This window comes from Salmo trutta, chromosome 7 (genome assembly GCF_901001165.1).
Source record: "Salmo trutta chromosome 7, fSalTru1.1, whole genome shotgun sequence".
NCBI lineage: Eukaryota > Metazoa > Chordata > Actinopteri > Salmoniformes > Salmonidae > Salmo > Salmo trutta.
In genome coordinates, this window is record NC_042963.1 from 51,251,325 (window position 1) to 51,269,285 (window position 17,961).

Consider the following 17,961-nt stretch of genomic DNA (forward strand, 5'->3'; position numbering starts at 1 on the left):
GCTCACATCCCAGCCCTCCAGTATAGTAACTGGCCCACATCCCAACTCTCCAGTATAGTAACTGGCTCACATCCCAACCCTGCAGTATAGTAACTGGCTTACATCCTAACCCTCCAGTATAGTATCTGGCTCACATCCCAACCCTCCAGTATAGTAACTGGCTCACATCCCCATCTCAACCCTCTAGTATAGTAACTGGCTAACATCCCCATCTCAATCCTCCAGTATAGTAACTGGCCCACATCCCCATCCCAACCCTCCAGTATAGTAACTGGCTCACATCCCAACCCTCCAGTATAGTAACTGGCCCACATCCCAACCCTCCAGTATAGTAACTGGCTCACATCCCAACCCTCCAGTATAGTAACTGGCTCACATCCCAACCCTCCAGTATAGTAACTGGCTCACCTCCCAACCCTCCAGTATAGTAACTGGCTCACATCCCCATCTCAACCCTCCAGTATAGTAACTGGCTAACATCCCCATCTCAATCCTCCAGTATAGTAACTGACCCACATCCCAACCCTCCAGTATAGTAACTGGTTCACATCCCCATCTCAACCCTCCAGTATAGTAACTGGTTCACATCCCCATCTCAACCCTCCAGTATAGTAACTGGTTCACATCCCCATCCCAACCCTCCAGTAATGTAACTGGTTCACATCCCCATCTCAACCCTCCAGTATAGTAACTGGCTCACATCCCCATCTCAACCCTCCAGTATAGTAAATGGCTAACATCCCCATCTCAATCCTCCAGTATAGTAACTGGTTCACATCCCAACCCTCCAGTATAGTAACTGGCTCACATCCCCATCTCAACCCTCCAGTATAGTAACTGGCCCACATCCCAACCCTCCAGTATAGTAACTGGTTCACATCCCCATCTCAACCCTCCAGTATAGTAAATGGCTAACATCCCCATCTCAATCCTCCAGTATAGTAACTGGTTCACATCCCAACCCTCCAGTATAGTAACTGGCTCACATCCCCATCTCAACCCTCCAGTATAGTAACTGGCCCACATCCCAACCCTCCAGTATAGTAACTGGTTCACATCCCCATCTCAACCCTCCAGTATAGTAACTGGCTCACATCTCAACCCTCCAGTATAGTAACTGGCTCACATCCCCATCTCAACCCTCTAGTATAGTAACTGGCTAACATCCCAACCCTCCAGTATAGTAACTGGCTCACATCCCCATCCCAACCCTCCAGTATAGTAACTGGTCACATCCCCATCTCAACCCTCCAGTATAGTAACTGGTTCACATCCCCATCTCAACCCTCCAGTATAGTAACTGGCTCACATCCCAACCCTCCAGTATAGTAACTGGCCCACATCCCCATCTCAACCTTACAGTATAGTAACTGGCTCACATCCCCATCTCAACCCTCCAGTATAGTAACTGTCTCAATTCCCCATCTCAACCCTCCAGTATAGTAACTGGCAAACATCTCAATCCTCCAGTATAGTAACTGGCTCACATCCCAACCCTCCAGTATAGTAACTGGCTCACATCCCAACCCTCCAGTATAGTAACTGGTTCACATCCCCATCTCAACCCTCCAGTATAGTAACTGGCTCACATCCCAACCCTCCAGTATAGTAACTGGCTCACATCCCCATCTCAACCCTCCAGTATAGTAACTGGCCCACATCCCAACCCTCCAGTATAGTAACTGGCTCACATCCCAACCCTCCAGTATAGTAACTTGTCCACATCCCCATCCCAACCCTCCAGTATAGTAACTGGCTAACATCCCCATCTCAACCCTCCAGTATAGTAACTGGTTCACATCCCCATCCCAACCCTCCAGTATAGTAACTGGCCCACATCCCCATCTCAACCCTCCAGTATAGTAACTGGTTCACATCCCCATCTCAACCCTCCAGTATAGTAACTGGCCCACATCCCCATCCCAACCATCCAGTATAGTAACTGGTACACATCCCCATCTCAACCCTCCAGTATAGTAACTGGCTCACATCCCAACCCTCCAGTATAGTAACTGGCCCACATCCCAACCCTCCAGTATAGTAACTGGCTCACATCCCAACCCTCCAGTATAGTAACTGGCTCACATCCCAACCCTCCAGTATAGTAACTGGCTCACATCCCCATCTCAACCCTCCAGTATAGTAACTGGCTAACATCCCCATCTCAATCCTCCAGTATAGTAACTGGCCCACATCCCCATCCCAACCCTCCAGTATAGTAACTGGCTCACATCTCAACCCTCCAGTATAGTAACTGGCCCACATCCCAACCCTCCAGTATAGTAACTGGCTCACATCCCAACCCTCCAGTATAGTAACTGGCTCACATCCCAACCCTCCAGTAAAGTAACTGGCTCACATCCCAACCCTCCAGTATAGTAACTGTCTCACATCCCCATCTCAACCCTCCAGTATAGTAACTGGCTAACATCCCCATCTCAATCCTCCAGTATAGTAACTGACCCACATCCCAACCCTCCAGTATAGTAACTGGTTCACATCCCCATCCCAACCCTCCAGTATAGTAACTGGCCCACATCCCCATTACCATCCCAACCCTCCAGTATAGTAACTGGCTCACATCCCAACCCTCCAGTATAGTTACTGGCTCACATCCCCATCTCAACCCTCCAGTATAGTAACTGGCCCACATCCCAACCCTCCAGTATAGTAACTGGTTCACATCCCCATCTCAACCCTCCAGTATAGTAAATGGCTAACATCCCCATCTCAATCCTCCAGTATAGTAACTGGTTCACATCCCAACCCTCCAGTATAGTAACTGGCATACATCCCCATCTCAATCCTCCAGTATAGTAACTGGCCCACATCCCAACCCTCCAGTATAGTAACTGGTTCACATCCCCATCTCAACCCTCCAGTATAGTAACTGGCTCACATCTCAACCCTCCAGTATAGTAACTGGCTCACATCCCCATCTCAACCCTCCAGTATAGTAACTGGTTCACATCCCCATCTCAACCCTCCAGTATAGTAACTGGCTCACATCCCCATCTCAACCCTCTAGTATAGTAACTGGCTCACATCCCCATCTCAACCCTCCAGTATAGTAACTGGCTCACATCCCAACCCTCCAGTATAGTAACTGGTTCACATCCCCATCTCAACCCTCCAGTATAGTAACTGGCTCACATCCCCATCTCAACCCTCCAGTATAGTAACTGGCTCACATCCCCCACCTCCACAGTTTTTTATGTTTATTCTTTCCTGGATTCAAACTGGCAACCCTGAGGTTGTTGGCCCACCAAAATTTTCCAGTCAGACCTGGGATTCAAACCGGCAACCTACCTGACTGCAGGGTGAAGGGGATGAGCAGCAAGGTGAGGAGGTCTGCCAGAGCCATGCTCTCTGACCTCTAACAGCCAGAAGCATACCACCCTGCATCCCACTTCTGGCTTTCCTCTGAAGCTACGCAGGGTTGGTCCTGGATGGGAGACCAGATGCTGCTGGAAGTGGTGTTGGAGGGCCAGTAGGAGGCACTCTTTCCTCTTGTCTAAAAAAAAATATCCCATGGCAGTGATTGGGGCATTGCCCTTTGTAGGGTGCTGTCTTTTCGGATGAGATGTTAAATGGGTGTCCTGACTCTCTGTGGTCACTGAAGATCCCATGGCACTCACTGTAAGAGTAGGGGTGTTAATCCTGGTGTCCTGACTTTTTGATTTTTAATTTTATTTCACCTTTATTTAACCAGGTAGGCTAGTTGAGAACAAGTTGTAATTTACAACTGTGACCTGGCCAAGATAAAGCAAAGCAGTGCGAAGGAAACAACAACACAGAGTTACACATGGAATAAACAAGCGTACAGTCAATAACACAATAGGAAAAAAAGTCTATATACAGTGTGTGCAAATGGCATGAGGAGGTATGGCAATAAATAGGCCATAGTAACAAAGTAATTACAATTTAGCAGATGAGCAGATGATGATGAGCAGATGATGGTGTGTAAGTAGTGATACTGGTGTGCAAAAGAGCAGCAAAGTAAATAAAAACAATATGGGGATGAGGAAGGTAGATTGGGTGGGCTATTTACAGATGGACTATGTACAGCTGCAGCGATCGGTTAGCTGCTCAGATAGCTGATGTTTAAAGTTAGGGATGGAAATGTAAGTCTCAAACTTCAGCGATTTTTGCAATTCGTTCCAGTCACTGGCAGCAGAGAACTGGAAAGAAAGGCAGCCAAAGGGGGTGTTGGCTTTGGGGATGACCAGTGAGATATACCTGTTGGAGCGCGTGCTACGGGTGACCAGTGAGCTGAGATAAGGCGAAGCTTTATCTAGCATAGACTTATAGATGACCTGGAGCCAGTTGGTCTGGTGACGAATATGTAGCGAGGGCCAGCCGACTAGAGCATACAGGTCTCAGTGGTGGGTGGTATAAGGTGCTTTGGTAACAAAACGGATGGCACTGTGATAGACTGCATCCAGTTTACTAGTTTTACTAGGGTAAGTTTGGCGGCGTGAGTGAAGGAGGCTTTGTTGCGAAATAGAAAGTCGATTCTAGATTTGATTTTGGATTGGAGATGTTTGATATGAGTCTGAAAGGAGCGTTTACAGTCTAGCCAGACACCTAGGTATTTGTAGTTGTCCACGTATTCTAGGTCAGAACCGTCCAGAGTAGTGATGCTAGTCGGGCGGGCAGGAGCGGGCAGCGAACGGTTGAAAAGTATGCATTTGGTTTTGCTAGCGTTTAAGAGCAGTTGGAGGCCACAGAAGGAGTGTTGTATGGCATTGAAGCTCGTTTGGAGGTTAGTTAACACAGTGTCCAAAGACTAAATTCCCAATTTGTCCATCATGGCCATCTAATCATCCCCAGCTTCCAATTGGCTCATTCACCCCCCCTCCCCTTTAACTGTTCCCCAGGTCGTTTCTGTAAATGACAAGTTCTTCTCAGTCATGTTACCTGGTAAAATATGGGATAAATAACCTACCTGAGTGCATTGTGAAGGGGATGAGCAGCATGCTGAGGAAGTCTGCCAAGGCCATGCTGAGCAGCACGATCTCCAGCCGGTTCTTCCTCGGGATGTTTTACTTGGCGAAAAGAGAGAACACCATCAGGTTGGCATAGAAACCGACGCAGCTACGGGAGAAGATCAGGGAGGACGTGTTGGGGACAGCCTGTTGTGAGATACAGGGCATGTTGGGGACAGCCTGTTGTGAGATACAGGGAAGGCTTAGTTCATGTTTGGGATCATTCCATTTCGCCCTGCAAAAACAGGCCTCTTTTTTGGTGAAGACGAAATACACTTTATATACTTGGAATATAATTAGCTTGATTTAGGTTTTATAACCACAATTACTGGAAAGAAACGGACTAAATCACTATTATTATAGTATTTAAAACTACATTGACATGTTCTGTTTCTGAAATAATAGTTTGGATGACTCTGTTCTGCTCTTGTGGTGTACTCACCACACTGTTAGTTTATTGAGTGAAGTTCATGTGTACCAAGATAAATTGCAGTTCTCCGACATGGGTGAATTCTGCAGCCAATCCGTGAATTTCATTTAGAAGGCCCCCATGATGATGAAAATTGTTTAAGAAAACTGTATTGCGTGTGAGAATAAAAATGTGATTTGATTTGATCCTTGACTCTCTGTATTAAACTTTGATTGCGGACTACGGAGCAAAGAAAGGTGAACATCACTCACAGGTCAAACTGATTCTGGTCGACTGAGTTTAAAGATACAGACGCACACTTCAGTGTTTTGAATTCCACAGAGGTTTACGACTGTATGAATGTATATTTTCAGATTTTTTTGGGACATTGCCAGTTTCTATGGCAATTACTGTAGGCTATTATAGTGGCTGAATGGCAGTGATAAATTGAGAGATCTTATAACAAGAAGGAAAACACCTACAGTATCACAGACCTTCTCCGACCTTTCATAGAACAAGGATCCTTCCTGTTCTGTTGTCTGTTCTGTTGTGTGTTCTCTCTCTCCCTCTCTCACTCCCTCCTTCTCTCCCTCCCTCTCTTCCTCTTCCCTCCCTCTCTCCCTCCTCTCTCCCTCTCTTCCTCCTCCCTCCTCTCTCCCTCCTTCTCTCCCTCTTCTCACCCTCCCTCTCTTCCTCCTCCCTCCTTCTCTCCCTCTTCTCTTCCTCCTCCCTCCCTCTCTCCCTCCTCTCTCCCTCTCTTCCTCCTCCCTCCTCTCTCCCTCCTTCTCTCCCTCTTCTCTCCCTCCCTCTCTTCCTCCTCCCTCCCTCTCTCCCTCTCTTCCTCCTCCCTCCTCTCTCCCTCCTTCTCTCCCTCTTCTCTCCCTCCCTCTGTTCCTCCTCCCTCCCTCACTCCCTCCTTCTCTCCCTCTTCTCTTCCTCCTCCCTCCCTCTCTCCCTCCTCTCTTCCTCCTCCCTCCTCTCTCCCTCCTCTCTCCCTCCTCCCTTCTCTCTCCCTCTCAGTGAGTGAGTTATTAATGCCACTGTCCATTCTTACATTGATTTCTTCATAGCTGTGGAGCTCCAGTCTTCTGACGGAGTCTTTTATCAGGACATTCTACTATGTTTATGACTGTCTCGCTAATGGCCTGAGCCCAAGGCTCTTAGGACAGGATGTAGCTAGTCTACTAACTCTGCTGCCTGGTACTCTCTCTCCTCTCCTCCATTACCAGCAGATCCATACTGTGTCCCAAATGGCCCCCTACTTCCTATACAGTGCACTACCTTTGGCCTGGGCCCAGCACTATACAAGGAATAGGATGCCATTTGGGATGCAAGCCCATAATATACAGTCCATTTAGTCAGAAAGAGGCTGTTAAAATACATCATATGGTTCTCTAGTGTGACATGAACAACCTTGTAAGGTACCTTGTTCTCAGTGAACAGTCAACAAATACATAGATTCATTTATCTTTGATAACTCCACGTTCAATGAGAGAGAATAATAAGATAGAGTATTTGATTGTAGTACATCACATAAAGAGAGAACACAATGTTTTCATGAAGATTTTAATCTTTGGTTTGATTATTATTATTATTTTTTTAATGATTGTGCTCTCAGTCCAAATGCTAAACATGACATGAATCTTAACAAGGCTGTAATCATACCAACAGTTTCAATTCTGGCTTTTTTTTAATTACTTTAAAACTAGAGAGAATTTGATGGACGATCCAATAACTTATTGGTCAATGAGATGATAATATTAGAAACCAAGAAGAAGATACAAAATAAGGGGTTTATCAACAAAGGAACATTTTCTTTCTTAATTAAAATCAACCACAAATGAGAACACTTATAATAATGTAACTTAACAAAACATATGGATATCATCATCATATCTAAAGTGCATTTTATGTTATTATAAAATATGAAACAATCAGCAGCACGGTAAAACATTCCCAAAATAAATACACAGTTCAAATGAAATAAATTATGGATCTAATAATACTAACTACAGATAACAAATGATGGATTCACAATATCGACTATCTAAAAAGCTACCGAGCAGTAAAACAAAAAGAATGATCCTCCCTCATTTTGTGAATTTAAATATGTACAGACAATAAATATTTTACTGCGTAACATTTACTGTTTTGCCCTATGTTCTACTTTACACATGGACATGTGATTGAAGTTGATTTAAAGGGTATTAGGGACATACAGTAAATTGCTCCTGAAGGGCACATATCTTACATTGTTATCTAACTAGGGATGAGTTAAAGATTCATTTAACATTGCTGATGATCTTCATATTATTTACCTAATAAATATGCATACAGAAGTTATGTGTTATAATAAAAGTAGCAACATATTACTGTATATCAAGGCACAAGGAAAAAGCATCAGATTAAAACAATACAAGCCAATGGCCATGGTATGGAGAGACCAGTTGTTTCAACCGAGTCTTTGAGACATTAGGCTGAGTCCCAGTCAGTGATGCTGGAATCTTTGTCAGTCAGAGTTCTTAGTGCAGCTCCACCCCCAAAGGCTACATCATGAAGTACGTTTGTCACCCAGTGTCTTGTGTCCTCTGTAACTCCTCTCTTTGTGTCGTAAGACTTGTGACTACAGAGCGAGCCCTCCGCCTCCTCTTCTCGCTCTCCTTCCGTCTCCCTCTCTCGCCCTTCACCTTCTTTTTCCTCTTGGTGACCACCTTCAGAGGTTGGTGTTTGTAGGCCACAGATTTGTTAGTCTCCTGGGGGAGGTTGCTCCCCTCCCCTCCCAGCCGGAAGCTGAGGGGGAGGTTCTTGGTCCCTCCAGAGGGTTTGGGGGGGGACAGAGCACTTCCGCTGAAGGTGCTGTGACACTCGTTGGTCCTGCTCTGGGGAGCCGGGGCTCGCTCGCTGTCGGACGTGTGGACTTGGTCTAGTAGTTCCTGGATCCAGTGGCGTCTCTTGAACTCATGCAGGGAACGGCCCTTATCGTGCATCAGCTGGGCGTGGCTCACTGACCTCCTCCTGAATGGAGAGGGGAGAAGGAGATTGTTTCAACTGGACTCACTCTCTTTTTTAAGAGTAGATGGCAATGGAAAACAGTTCCATTTCAATTAAGTCAATTAAATGGAATTGGTCTCTTTGCAATACCCCTTCAGGAGCTCCATAGTGAGCTGACAATAGCTTACTAATTGAGTCTCAGTAGGAGACTGACTCTTTGCAGAGATAGTATTTACATCCTTACCTATCAACCTATCCCTTTCTCTTACAGCTGTCTTGTGTACAGTGGTACCTACATACTGTACAGTATAGTAACTCTAAACAACCTACTTGTGAGGTGTTGATTGTTGAATGACAGTCAAGGTCATGTTCCAGTAGACCTCAATAGGTGGCAGCATAAACAAGACATGTACAGTGGAAGCTGGGAGCTGTTCTATGTGAACACTATAACGTAAGAAAAGACCATGCTATGAGGCATATATTTAAAACTTCTTCGGGATCGGTGAATGTCCACGGGATGGTTGCGCTAATGTAGGCTAATGCGATTAGCATGAGGTTGTAAGTAACAAGAACATTTCCCAGGACATAGACATATCTGATATTTGCAGAAAAATGTAATTGTTGTTAATCTAACTGCACTGTCCAATTTACAGTAGCTATTACAGTGAAAGAATACCATGCTAATGTTTGAGGAGATTGCACAATTTTGAACATGAAAAGTTATTAATAAACAAATTAGGCACATTTGGGCAGTCTTGATACAACATTTTGAACAGAAATGCAATGGTTCATTGGATCAGTCTAAAACTTTGCACATATACTACTGCCATTTAGTGGCCAAAATCAAAATTGCTCCTGGGCTGGAATAATACATTATGGCCTTTCTCTTGCATTTCAAAGATGATGGTACAAAAAAAAATACAAAAGAACGGTTGGTTTTTTCATGGCATTATCTTTTACCAGATCTATTGTGTTGTATTGTCCTACATTCCTTTCACATTTCCACAAACTTCAAAGTGTTTCCTTTCAAATGGTACCAAGAATATGCATATCCTTGCTTCAGGTCCTGAGCTACAGACAGTTAGTTAGATTTGGGGATGTCATTTTAGGCGAAAATTGAAGAAAAGGGGCGGATCCTGTTAACCACAAAACATGTCACCCTCACCAACAATGTCAATCCAAACTTTAACACAGGGAGTTAGGATTCATGTAGGCGTGAATTCATGAAAACGTTTGTTTTTACATGAGACAACTCAAATACGGTACATGCAGGTCTAATATACAGACAGTTGACCAATAATTTCATATATTCCATAAACATATTATATTCCATAAAATATATTCCATAAAATATATAATATAATGTATTGAATAAAAATATATTTGCATGTTCCATTTATTTTCAAGTTGTACCACTTATATGTAGTATGTCATTTGATGTTCTTCTGTAACATACATATTCTTGTCTGCATATCTAGACCTCTTATCTCAAATCAACAAACAATAAATGGAGTAAAGCAGTCCTCTGTTTGATCAAACTTAGATGCGATTCCAGTGATTTGTTTAAAAGATGTCATTTATTGATCTACCTCTTCTTGTACCATTTCATATTCGAAAAGGAGGTAATATGATAATTAATAGACAGTGAAACGGAAATAATCTACAGTTTGTAAACTACTGATCAACAGAGACTTACATTCTGTTAGTGAGAGCATCGATGGGTCTCCCGTAGAGAGGGACAGAGGAGTACAGCAGGAACACAGCTAGACTCCACTGCTGGAGCATGCCTCTGGAACACAGCATTCTGGAATTGGAAGTCTGGAACTCTAGAACACGCAACAGACAATGTTCCATCCTTCATTGTATCGCTATTCACCAGGAACTAAAGTATGTACAGTATCAACTATGTAAATAGCATGGTTTATTAAGGTGTTGTAAAATATGTAATACCAATCATTTATTTGAAATGGCCCCCTGCAAACATGAATTGAAAACAACAATAAAAACATTTAAATGGAACACTTAATGCCCATTTCATTTGTTGAGTATGATATGTGTTGAGAAATGATATTTTGTGCAGTACTGTAAGTGGTACAGAAAACCCCCTCAGAAGTTTACATCTTACCTTACTGCTACTTATCAGGTGGTTTTTACTTGGCAGCATGAATCTAGTTGCTGACCAACTCAACAACTTTCTGAGCCACCTTTGATTCCCGTGCCCGACATCAATTCTGTCTACTAAACAAGACCACCTGGTAATACTGAAATACCTAGAATAATACTGAAATACCTAGACTAATACTGAAATACCTAGAATAATACGGAAATACCCAGAATAGTACTGATATACCTAGAATAGTACTGATATACCTAGACTAATACTGAAATACCTAGAATAATACTGAAATACCTAGAATAGTACTGATATACCTACAATAGTACTGATATACCTAGACTAATACTGAAATACCTAGACTAATACTGAAATACCTAGAATAGTACTGATATACCTAGACTAATACTGAAATACCTAGAATAGTACTGAAATACCTAGACTAATACTGAAATACCTAGAATAGTACTGATATACCCAGAATAGTACTGATATACCTAGAATAGTACTGATATACCTAGACTAATACTGAAATACCTAGAATAATACTGAAATACCTAGAATAGTACTGATATACCTACAATAGTACTGATATACCTAGACTAATACTGATATACCTAGACTAATACTGAAATACCTAGAATAGTACTGATATACCTAGACTAATACTGAAATACCTAGACTAATACTGAAATACCTAGAATAGTACTGAAATACCTAGACTAATACTGAAATACCTAGAATAGTACTGATATACCTAGTAAAGAATTTATCAAAGCAGAGAGAGGCTTTTCTGGTACTTCCAAATAAACATCAAATAAACCAAATGAAAAATACTCACATGGAGTAGATTTGCAAAGCAAGTTATCCACAAAAAGGTTTTCTCCAGTCTGCAAATTCCTCAAAAATAGATATCTTTGCAAACTTTCCAAAGATCCCAAATAGAGATTTCTTTCCAAACGTTCTAAGATCCAAAATAGAGATATCTTCACAAAAAATTAGAAACTCGTATTTATTCTGCCCAATTCTATATGGTTCAGAGTAAGACCTTCAGCGAGAGGGTACCATGGGGAAACCCTGTTGAGACTGGTCTAGCCAGCTACCTCCCAATACCTCCTGTATATTTAGGTAATTATTTATCTCAAATCCCAATGAAAACGGAGCGATAAAATGAGGGAAAAAAGTGAGTCACATCAGACTGAGGCACATCAGCTTCTGTTACGCCGATAGGTCCGGTAACAGTCCTGTGAAGTGCTCTCCTGTAGCATCATGTCTGTATGGCTGGAGCAAGAGCAGGGGGAGGTGAGAGAGTGTGATGCACGCTGCTGCCTTGCCTGACCACTCCAAGCGACCATATGTTTATGTGTGTTAGCATGTGTGAGTAAGTGAGAGTACAGCCCCTCCCTAGTTAGTGGGTGAAGCTGCAACCCCCCCCCCCCCCCCCTCCTCCCACCCCTCCCCCTGCCCATCTCAGTCCAGTCCTGATGACACACACACAGACACACACACAGACCAGCACTAACAAGAAGGTGGCGCCCAAGCAACACTGTAACAAAGAATAGGCGATAGTACAGACGATAATATAATTGTGTTATATGACAGCATTATGACTACAAAGCCCTGTCATCGTTGTCCCTTGACATCTAAACAGGTACAGTATGTAAACAGTATGAAATATTATGGATTCTGATGACACCTTTGCATTAGTTTATAGTGACATAATCATCTCAAGGACAAGTGTCCGGCCCACCAACAAAAGCCCCCATGCAGGAGTTCCCCTTGGCCTCCAAGGTAAACAGGTCTCAGGGCCTCACCACCGTCCCCTGGGAATGTGACCGAAACCTCAGAGAAACCCAACCACACACAACCCACACTACAGGCCTTACAGTAACCTTGACCACCTCAGTCAACCAGGCTGCCATGTAATGGTCACAGTGGCCAGAGAAGAATCTAGTCTTTATTCAATAGAGTAAAGTTAGACCACAGGGTTGGAGTCAATTCCATTTCAATTCACAGAATTTCAGTTTGCTTTCTAAAACGACTGAATTGAAATGGAATTGACCCCAACCCTGGTCAATAATACAGCCAGTAGACGGCCATGAGAGATTCTCAGAGAGTTTGAAGATTTGGATACATGTAAAAATGTAGGACGGTATACAGTTTTCTCTTGTCAGAGATGTTTTGAACTACAATTTAAATATGTTTTTATGGAGCCGATAGGGGATAACAAGTCTCTTTCAAAGACAGCATTAATCAGAAGCTTAATAAGGCTTCCGCTGCATCGCTGCATCGAAATATTGCAACAGTGTAATAATCAATAAATTTTTTATTACTGCATAAACATGAGTATATTATTATATTATCTAAATGTATTGATCTAAATATACAGACCTTAGTTAAAAATAGATAGTATATTTTACCAGATAAAAATAGAATGATCATGTGATGATTTAGAACAGTATACATTTAAGGTCAGAAAGTCCCAAATACACTACATGACCAAAAGTATGTGGACACCTGCTCGTCGAACATCTCATTCCAAAATCATGGGCATTAATATGGAGTTGGTCCCCCTTTTGCTTCTATAACAGCCTGCACTCTTCTGGGAAGGTTTTCCACTAGACGTTGGACTTGCTTCCATTCAGCTACAAGAGCATTAGTGAGGTCGGACACTGATGTTGGGTGATTAGGCCTGGCTCACAGTCGGCGTTCCAATTCATCCCAAAGGTGTCCAATGGGGTTGAAGTCGGGGCTCTGTGCAGGCCAGTCAAGTTCTTCCACACCGATCTCGACAAACCATTTCTCTATGGACCTCGCTTTGTGCACGGGGGCATTGTCATGCTGATACAGGAAAGGGCCTTCCCCAAACTGTTGCCACAAAGTTGGAAGCACAGAATCGTCTAGAATGTCATTGTATGCTGTAGAGTTAAGATTTCCCTTCACTGGAACTAAGGGGTCTAGCCCGAACCATGGAAAACAGCCCCAGACCATTATTCCGCCTCCACCAAACTTTACAGTTGGTACTATGCATTTCCGTCAGGTAGCGTTCTCCTGCCATCCGCCAAACACAAATGTGTCCGTTGGACTGTTTCCACTGCCGGTGAGCTTTATACCACTCCAGCCAACGCTTAGCATTGCGTATGGTAATCCATGGCTACTCAGCCATGGAAACCCATTTCATGAAGCTCCAGACGAACAGTTCTTGTGCTGACGTTGCTTCCAAAGGCAGTTTGGAACTCAGTAGTGAGGGTTGCAACGGAGGAAAGACAATTTTTACACGCAAAGGACTTCAGCACTGGGCTCCCGAGTGGCGCAGTGGTCTAAGGCACTTCACCTCAGTGCTTGAGGTGTCACTACAGACACCCTGTTTTATTCCAGGCTGCATCACAACCGGCTGAGATTGGGAGTCCCATAGGTCGGCGCACAATTGGCCCAGCATCGTCTGGGTTTGGCCGGTGTAGGCCGTCATTGTAAATAAGAATTTGTTCTTAACTGACTTGCTTAATTAAATATATATATATTTCATTTTAAAGCACTCTGTGGTCCCGTTCTGTGAGCTTGTGTGGCCTAACACTTCATGGCTGAGCCGTTGTTGCTCCTAGACATTTCCACTTCACAGTTGACCGGGACGGCTCTAGCAAGGCAAACATTTTACGAACTGACTTGTTGGAAAGGTGGCATCCTATGACGGTGCCACATTGAAAGCCACTGAGCTTTTCAGTAAGGCCATTCTACTGCCAATGTTTGTCTATGGAGATTGCAGCAACGGGTGTTGCTGAAGTAGCCAAATCCACTAATTTGAAGGGGTGTCCACATACTTTTGTATATACAGTGCATTCGTAAGGTATTCAGACCCCTTCACTTTTTCACATTTTGTTACAGACAGGTTTTTAGAAATGTTTGCAAATGTATTAAAAATAAATACCTGACATATCACATTTACATTCAGAACCTTTACTCAGTACTTTGTTGAAGCACCTTTAACAGCGAATACAGCCTTGAGTCTTCTTTGGTATGAAGCTACAAGCTTGGCACACCTGTATTTGGGGAGTTTCTCCCATTCTTATCTGCAGATCCTCTTAATAAGCTCTGTCAGGTTGGATGGGGAGCGTTTCTGCATAGCTATTTTCAGGTCTCTCCAGAGATATTTGCTAGGATTAAAGTCCGGGCTATGGCTGTTCCACTCAAGGACATTCAGAGACTTGTCCCGAAGCCACTCTTGCATTGACTTGGCTGTGTGCTTAGGGTCATTGTCCTGTTGGAAGGTGAACCTTAGCCGCAGTCTGAGGTCTTCAGTGCTGTGGAGCAGGTTTTCATCAAGGATCTGTCTGTACATTCATCTTTCCCTCGATCTTGACAAGTCTCGCAGTCCCTGATGCTGAAAAACATCCCCACAGCATGATGCTGTATCATGACACAAGGCGAGACCCAGATGCAGACACAGGATGCAGATGGTTGGAGTTTAAGATGTTTAATAATCCAAAAGGAGTTGGCAAGAGAATGGTCATGGACAGGCGAAAGGTCAAAACCAGATCAGAGTCCAGGAGGGACAGAGTGGCAGACAGTCTCAAGGTCAAGACAGGCAGAATGGTCAGGCAGGCGGGTACAGGGTCCAGAAACAGGCAAGGGTCAAAACCGGGAGGACTAGAAAAAGGAGAATAGCAAAGGCAGGAGAACGGGAAAAAAACGCTGGTTGACTTGGAAACATGCAAGAGGAACTAGCACAGAGAGACAGGAAACACAGGGATAAATACACTGGGGGAAACAAGCGACACCTGGAGGGGGTGGAGACAATAACAAGAACAGGTGAAACAGATCAGGGTGTGACATGCTGCCTCTACCACGCTTCACCGTAGGGAGGGTATTGGCCAGGTGATAAGTAATGCCTGGTTTCCTGCAGACATGACGCTTGGCATTCAGGCCAAATAGTTCAATCTTGGTTTCATCAGATCAGAGAATCTTGTTTCTGATGGTCTGAGAGTCATTTGGGTGCCTTTTGGCAAACTCCAAGTGGGCTGTCATGTGCCTTTTACTGGGGAGTGACTTCCATCTGGCCACTCTACCATAAAGGCCTGATTCGTGGAGTCCTGCAGAGATGGTTGTCCTTCTGGAAGGTTCTCCCATCTTCACAGAGGAACTCTGGAACTCTGTCAGAGTGACCATCAGGTTCTTGGTCACCTCCCTGACCAAGGCCCTTCTCACCCGATTGCTCAGTTTGGCCAGCTCTAGGAAGAGTCTTGGTGGTTCCAAACGTCTTCTATTTAAGAATGATGGAGGCCACTGTGTTCTTGGGGACCTTCAATGCTGCAGAAATGTTTTGGCACCCTTCCCCAGATCTGTGCCTCGACACAATCCTGTCTCGGAGCTCTGCGGACAATTCCTTCGACCTCATGGCTTGGTTTTTGCTCTGGCATGCACTGTCAACTGAGGGACCTTATATAGACAGGTGTGTGCCTTTCCAAATCATGTCCAATCAATTGAATTTACCACAGGTGGACTCCAGTCCAGTTGTAGAAACATTTCAAGGTTGATCAATGGAAACAGGATGCACCTGAGCTCAATTTCTAGTCTCATAGCAAAGGGTCTGAATACTTATGTAAATAAGGTATTTCAGTTTTTTATTTTGATAAATTTGCACACATTTCAAAAAACCTGTTTTCGCTTTGTTATTATGGTTTATTGTGTGTAGATTGATGAGGAAAACATTTAATTGAATCAATTTTAGAATAAGGCTGTAATGTAACAAAATGTGGAAAAAGTGAAAAGGTCTGAATGCTTTCCGAAGGCTCTGTTTGGTGTATATTACTAGTCGGCCATATAAAACACAGCATGAAATATGTCAATGTGCAACCTGATAGTGCGCAAAATCTGGATTTAATAACATGCATCTCTCTTCATGAATAAAAGTCAGAAAGCAGATTTTTCTAAGTGCTGTAGCTTAGCAGACCTTAGTAAAAGGAACACAGGAGGGTATGTACCTGGTGGGTGGTGGAGTTCTTAATGCAGTTTACAAGCAACCAATTCAGCAAACAAGCAAAAATTCAATTAATGCATAAATTAAGTGTAAAGTACTGTAAAGTACCTTAAGTTTGGGAGTAGGTCCCCCCCTCTCATCGTCCCCAAAATCTGCTTGCTATGGTTTCCAACTGGTCTGCATCCCCAACGCTAACTAATAACACGTTCACATTCGGTAGGAAAAAAATACCTAATTTAATTCCATTCTGTAAATTCTGACTTTTACCTGCAAATAAAATCCCCCCATTTTCTGGCAGGCTCAGACCAGCATGCAGAATCCGAGCCAGGAAAGCTGCTTTTGATTCATGCTAAATTGCTCTCTCAACACAGAACAACATTAGCTAGTTGTCCGTTTTTCATCCTACCTACAGTTGTTGAACGTCACACACTTAGGCCTACAGACTGTGCTCTTCCAAAACAGCTCATACCCCATGTTGAAGCCAAAGTAACACCCTCGTTTTATTCAGCACTAATCCAGACTCCCTCATGTTTTGATTTTAGGACCTGTTCTAATCTGGAATATATTTCTATACTTGTATACTTCCCCTGCACAGTCCTATATTTGGAACACCCATTGTGTCATCCTTCAGTAAATCCAGGCTTTGCTCATTACAACCGTTCTATATTCCACATTTCTTCTTCTTCTTCTTCTTCTTATTATTATTATTATTATTATTATCACATACCTGTACAGTTGGCTTGCATGTAAAACATGACTGTCAGTCTGTCTATGAAAAAGCAAAAGATTACCATTCACCGTATTTAAACCATGTTTAATCTAACCACTGTGTACATAGCCTATACTGTGAAAAACAACATAAAGGGCTTATGATGTGTTTGATTAAGGTTTCTTTATGGTTTAGCCAGTGCTTGGATAGCTTGGCCATTTCTAAGCATATTAATTCTTGGTTTGTTAGTTTAGAAAACCTTAAAGGTGATAAATGGGTTTTAGCAGAGTTTTACTTTCCCTCTCTGTGGTCTCTCAGAAGTAAATTACAGGCAACTGCACTTAGTTCATTTGAGGTATGCTGCTGTACTGTACAACGTCTCACTATGGGCAGTAAGAATATCGTTTTGCTGCTGTTGTTCTACAAATCATTCACACCCATCAATCTTAGTCTCCAAACAGCACCAAAAAAAATTGGGGTTGAAATATAAAATAATTGCCTGTACTGTATTCCCCCTGGCCTCTCCTAACAGCCTGTTCTCTATCCTAACCCTTTGAATGATGTTGTCACCATTTCTCCACAGGTTTATGCAGATATATTGGCATTGTGGTACTTAATCTATGTTATAACCAGGGTAGTTTGAGCCCTGAATGCTGATTGGCTGACAGCCGTGGTATATCAGACAATATATCACGAGTATGACAAAAGCTTTACTGTGGTACTTAATCTATAGTATATGTTCTAAAGTATGGATTAAATCTGAAGTGGATAGCAAAA

General features: G+C 43.1%; 2 protein-coding genes across 5 annotated transcripts in view; one reads left to right on the plus strand and one right to left on the minus strand.

Annotated features, from left to right (window-relative positions):
• Positions 1–5,600, plus strand: part of LOC115197630 (cytosolic carboxypeptidase 2) — a 42,354-nt gene extending 36,754 nt beyond the window's left edge. For all 3 annotated transcript variants that reach the window (XM_029759334.1, XM_029759336.1, XM_029759337.1), the window contains exon 24: positions 4,966–5,600. In XM_029759334.1, coding sequence (XP_029615194.1) covers positions 4,966–5,085 — 120 coding nt within the window. In that variant the 3' untranslated portion in view covers positions 5,086–5,600. The remainder of the gene's footprint in view (positions 1–4,965) is intronic.
• A 1,347-nt stretch (positions 5,601–6,947) lies between these two features.
• Positions 6,948–11,796, minus strand: LOC115197631 (parathyroid hormone-related protein-like). Of its 2 annotated transcripts, XM_029759344.1 has the most exons (3): positions 11,343–11,796; positions 10,085–10,214; positions 6,948–8,412 (listed from the first exon to the last, which is right to left on the minus strand). In XM_029759344.1, exons 2-3 carry the CDS (start codon positions 10,189–10,191, stop codon positions 7,965–7,967), a joined length of 555 nt encoding a protein of 184 aa, XP_029615204.1. In that variant the 5' UTR covers positions 10,192–10,214; positions 11,343–11,796; the 3' UTR covers positions 6,948–7,964. The 2 variants fall into 2 exon arrangements, with proteins under 2 accessions (XP_029615204.1, XP_029615203.1); XM_029759343.1 differs by lacking the exon at positions 11,343–11,796 and having other exon boundaries at positions 10,085–10,274.
• Positions 11,797–17,961: the final 6,165 nt, after the last annotated feature.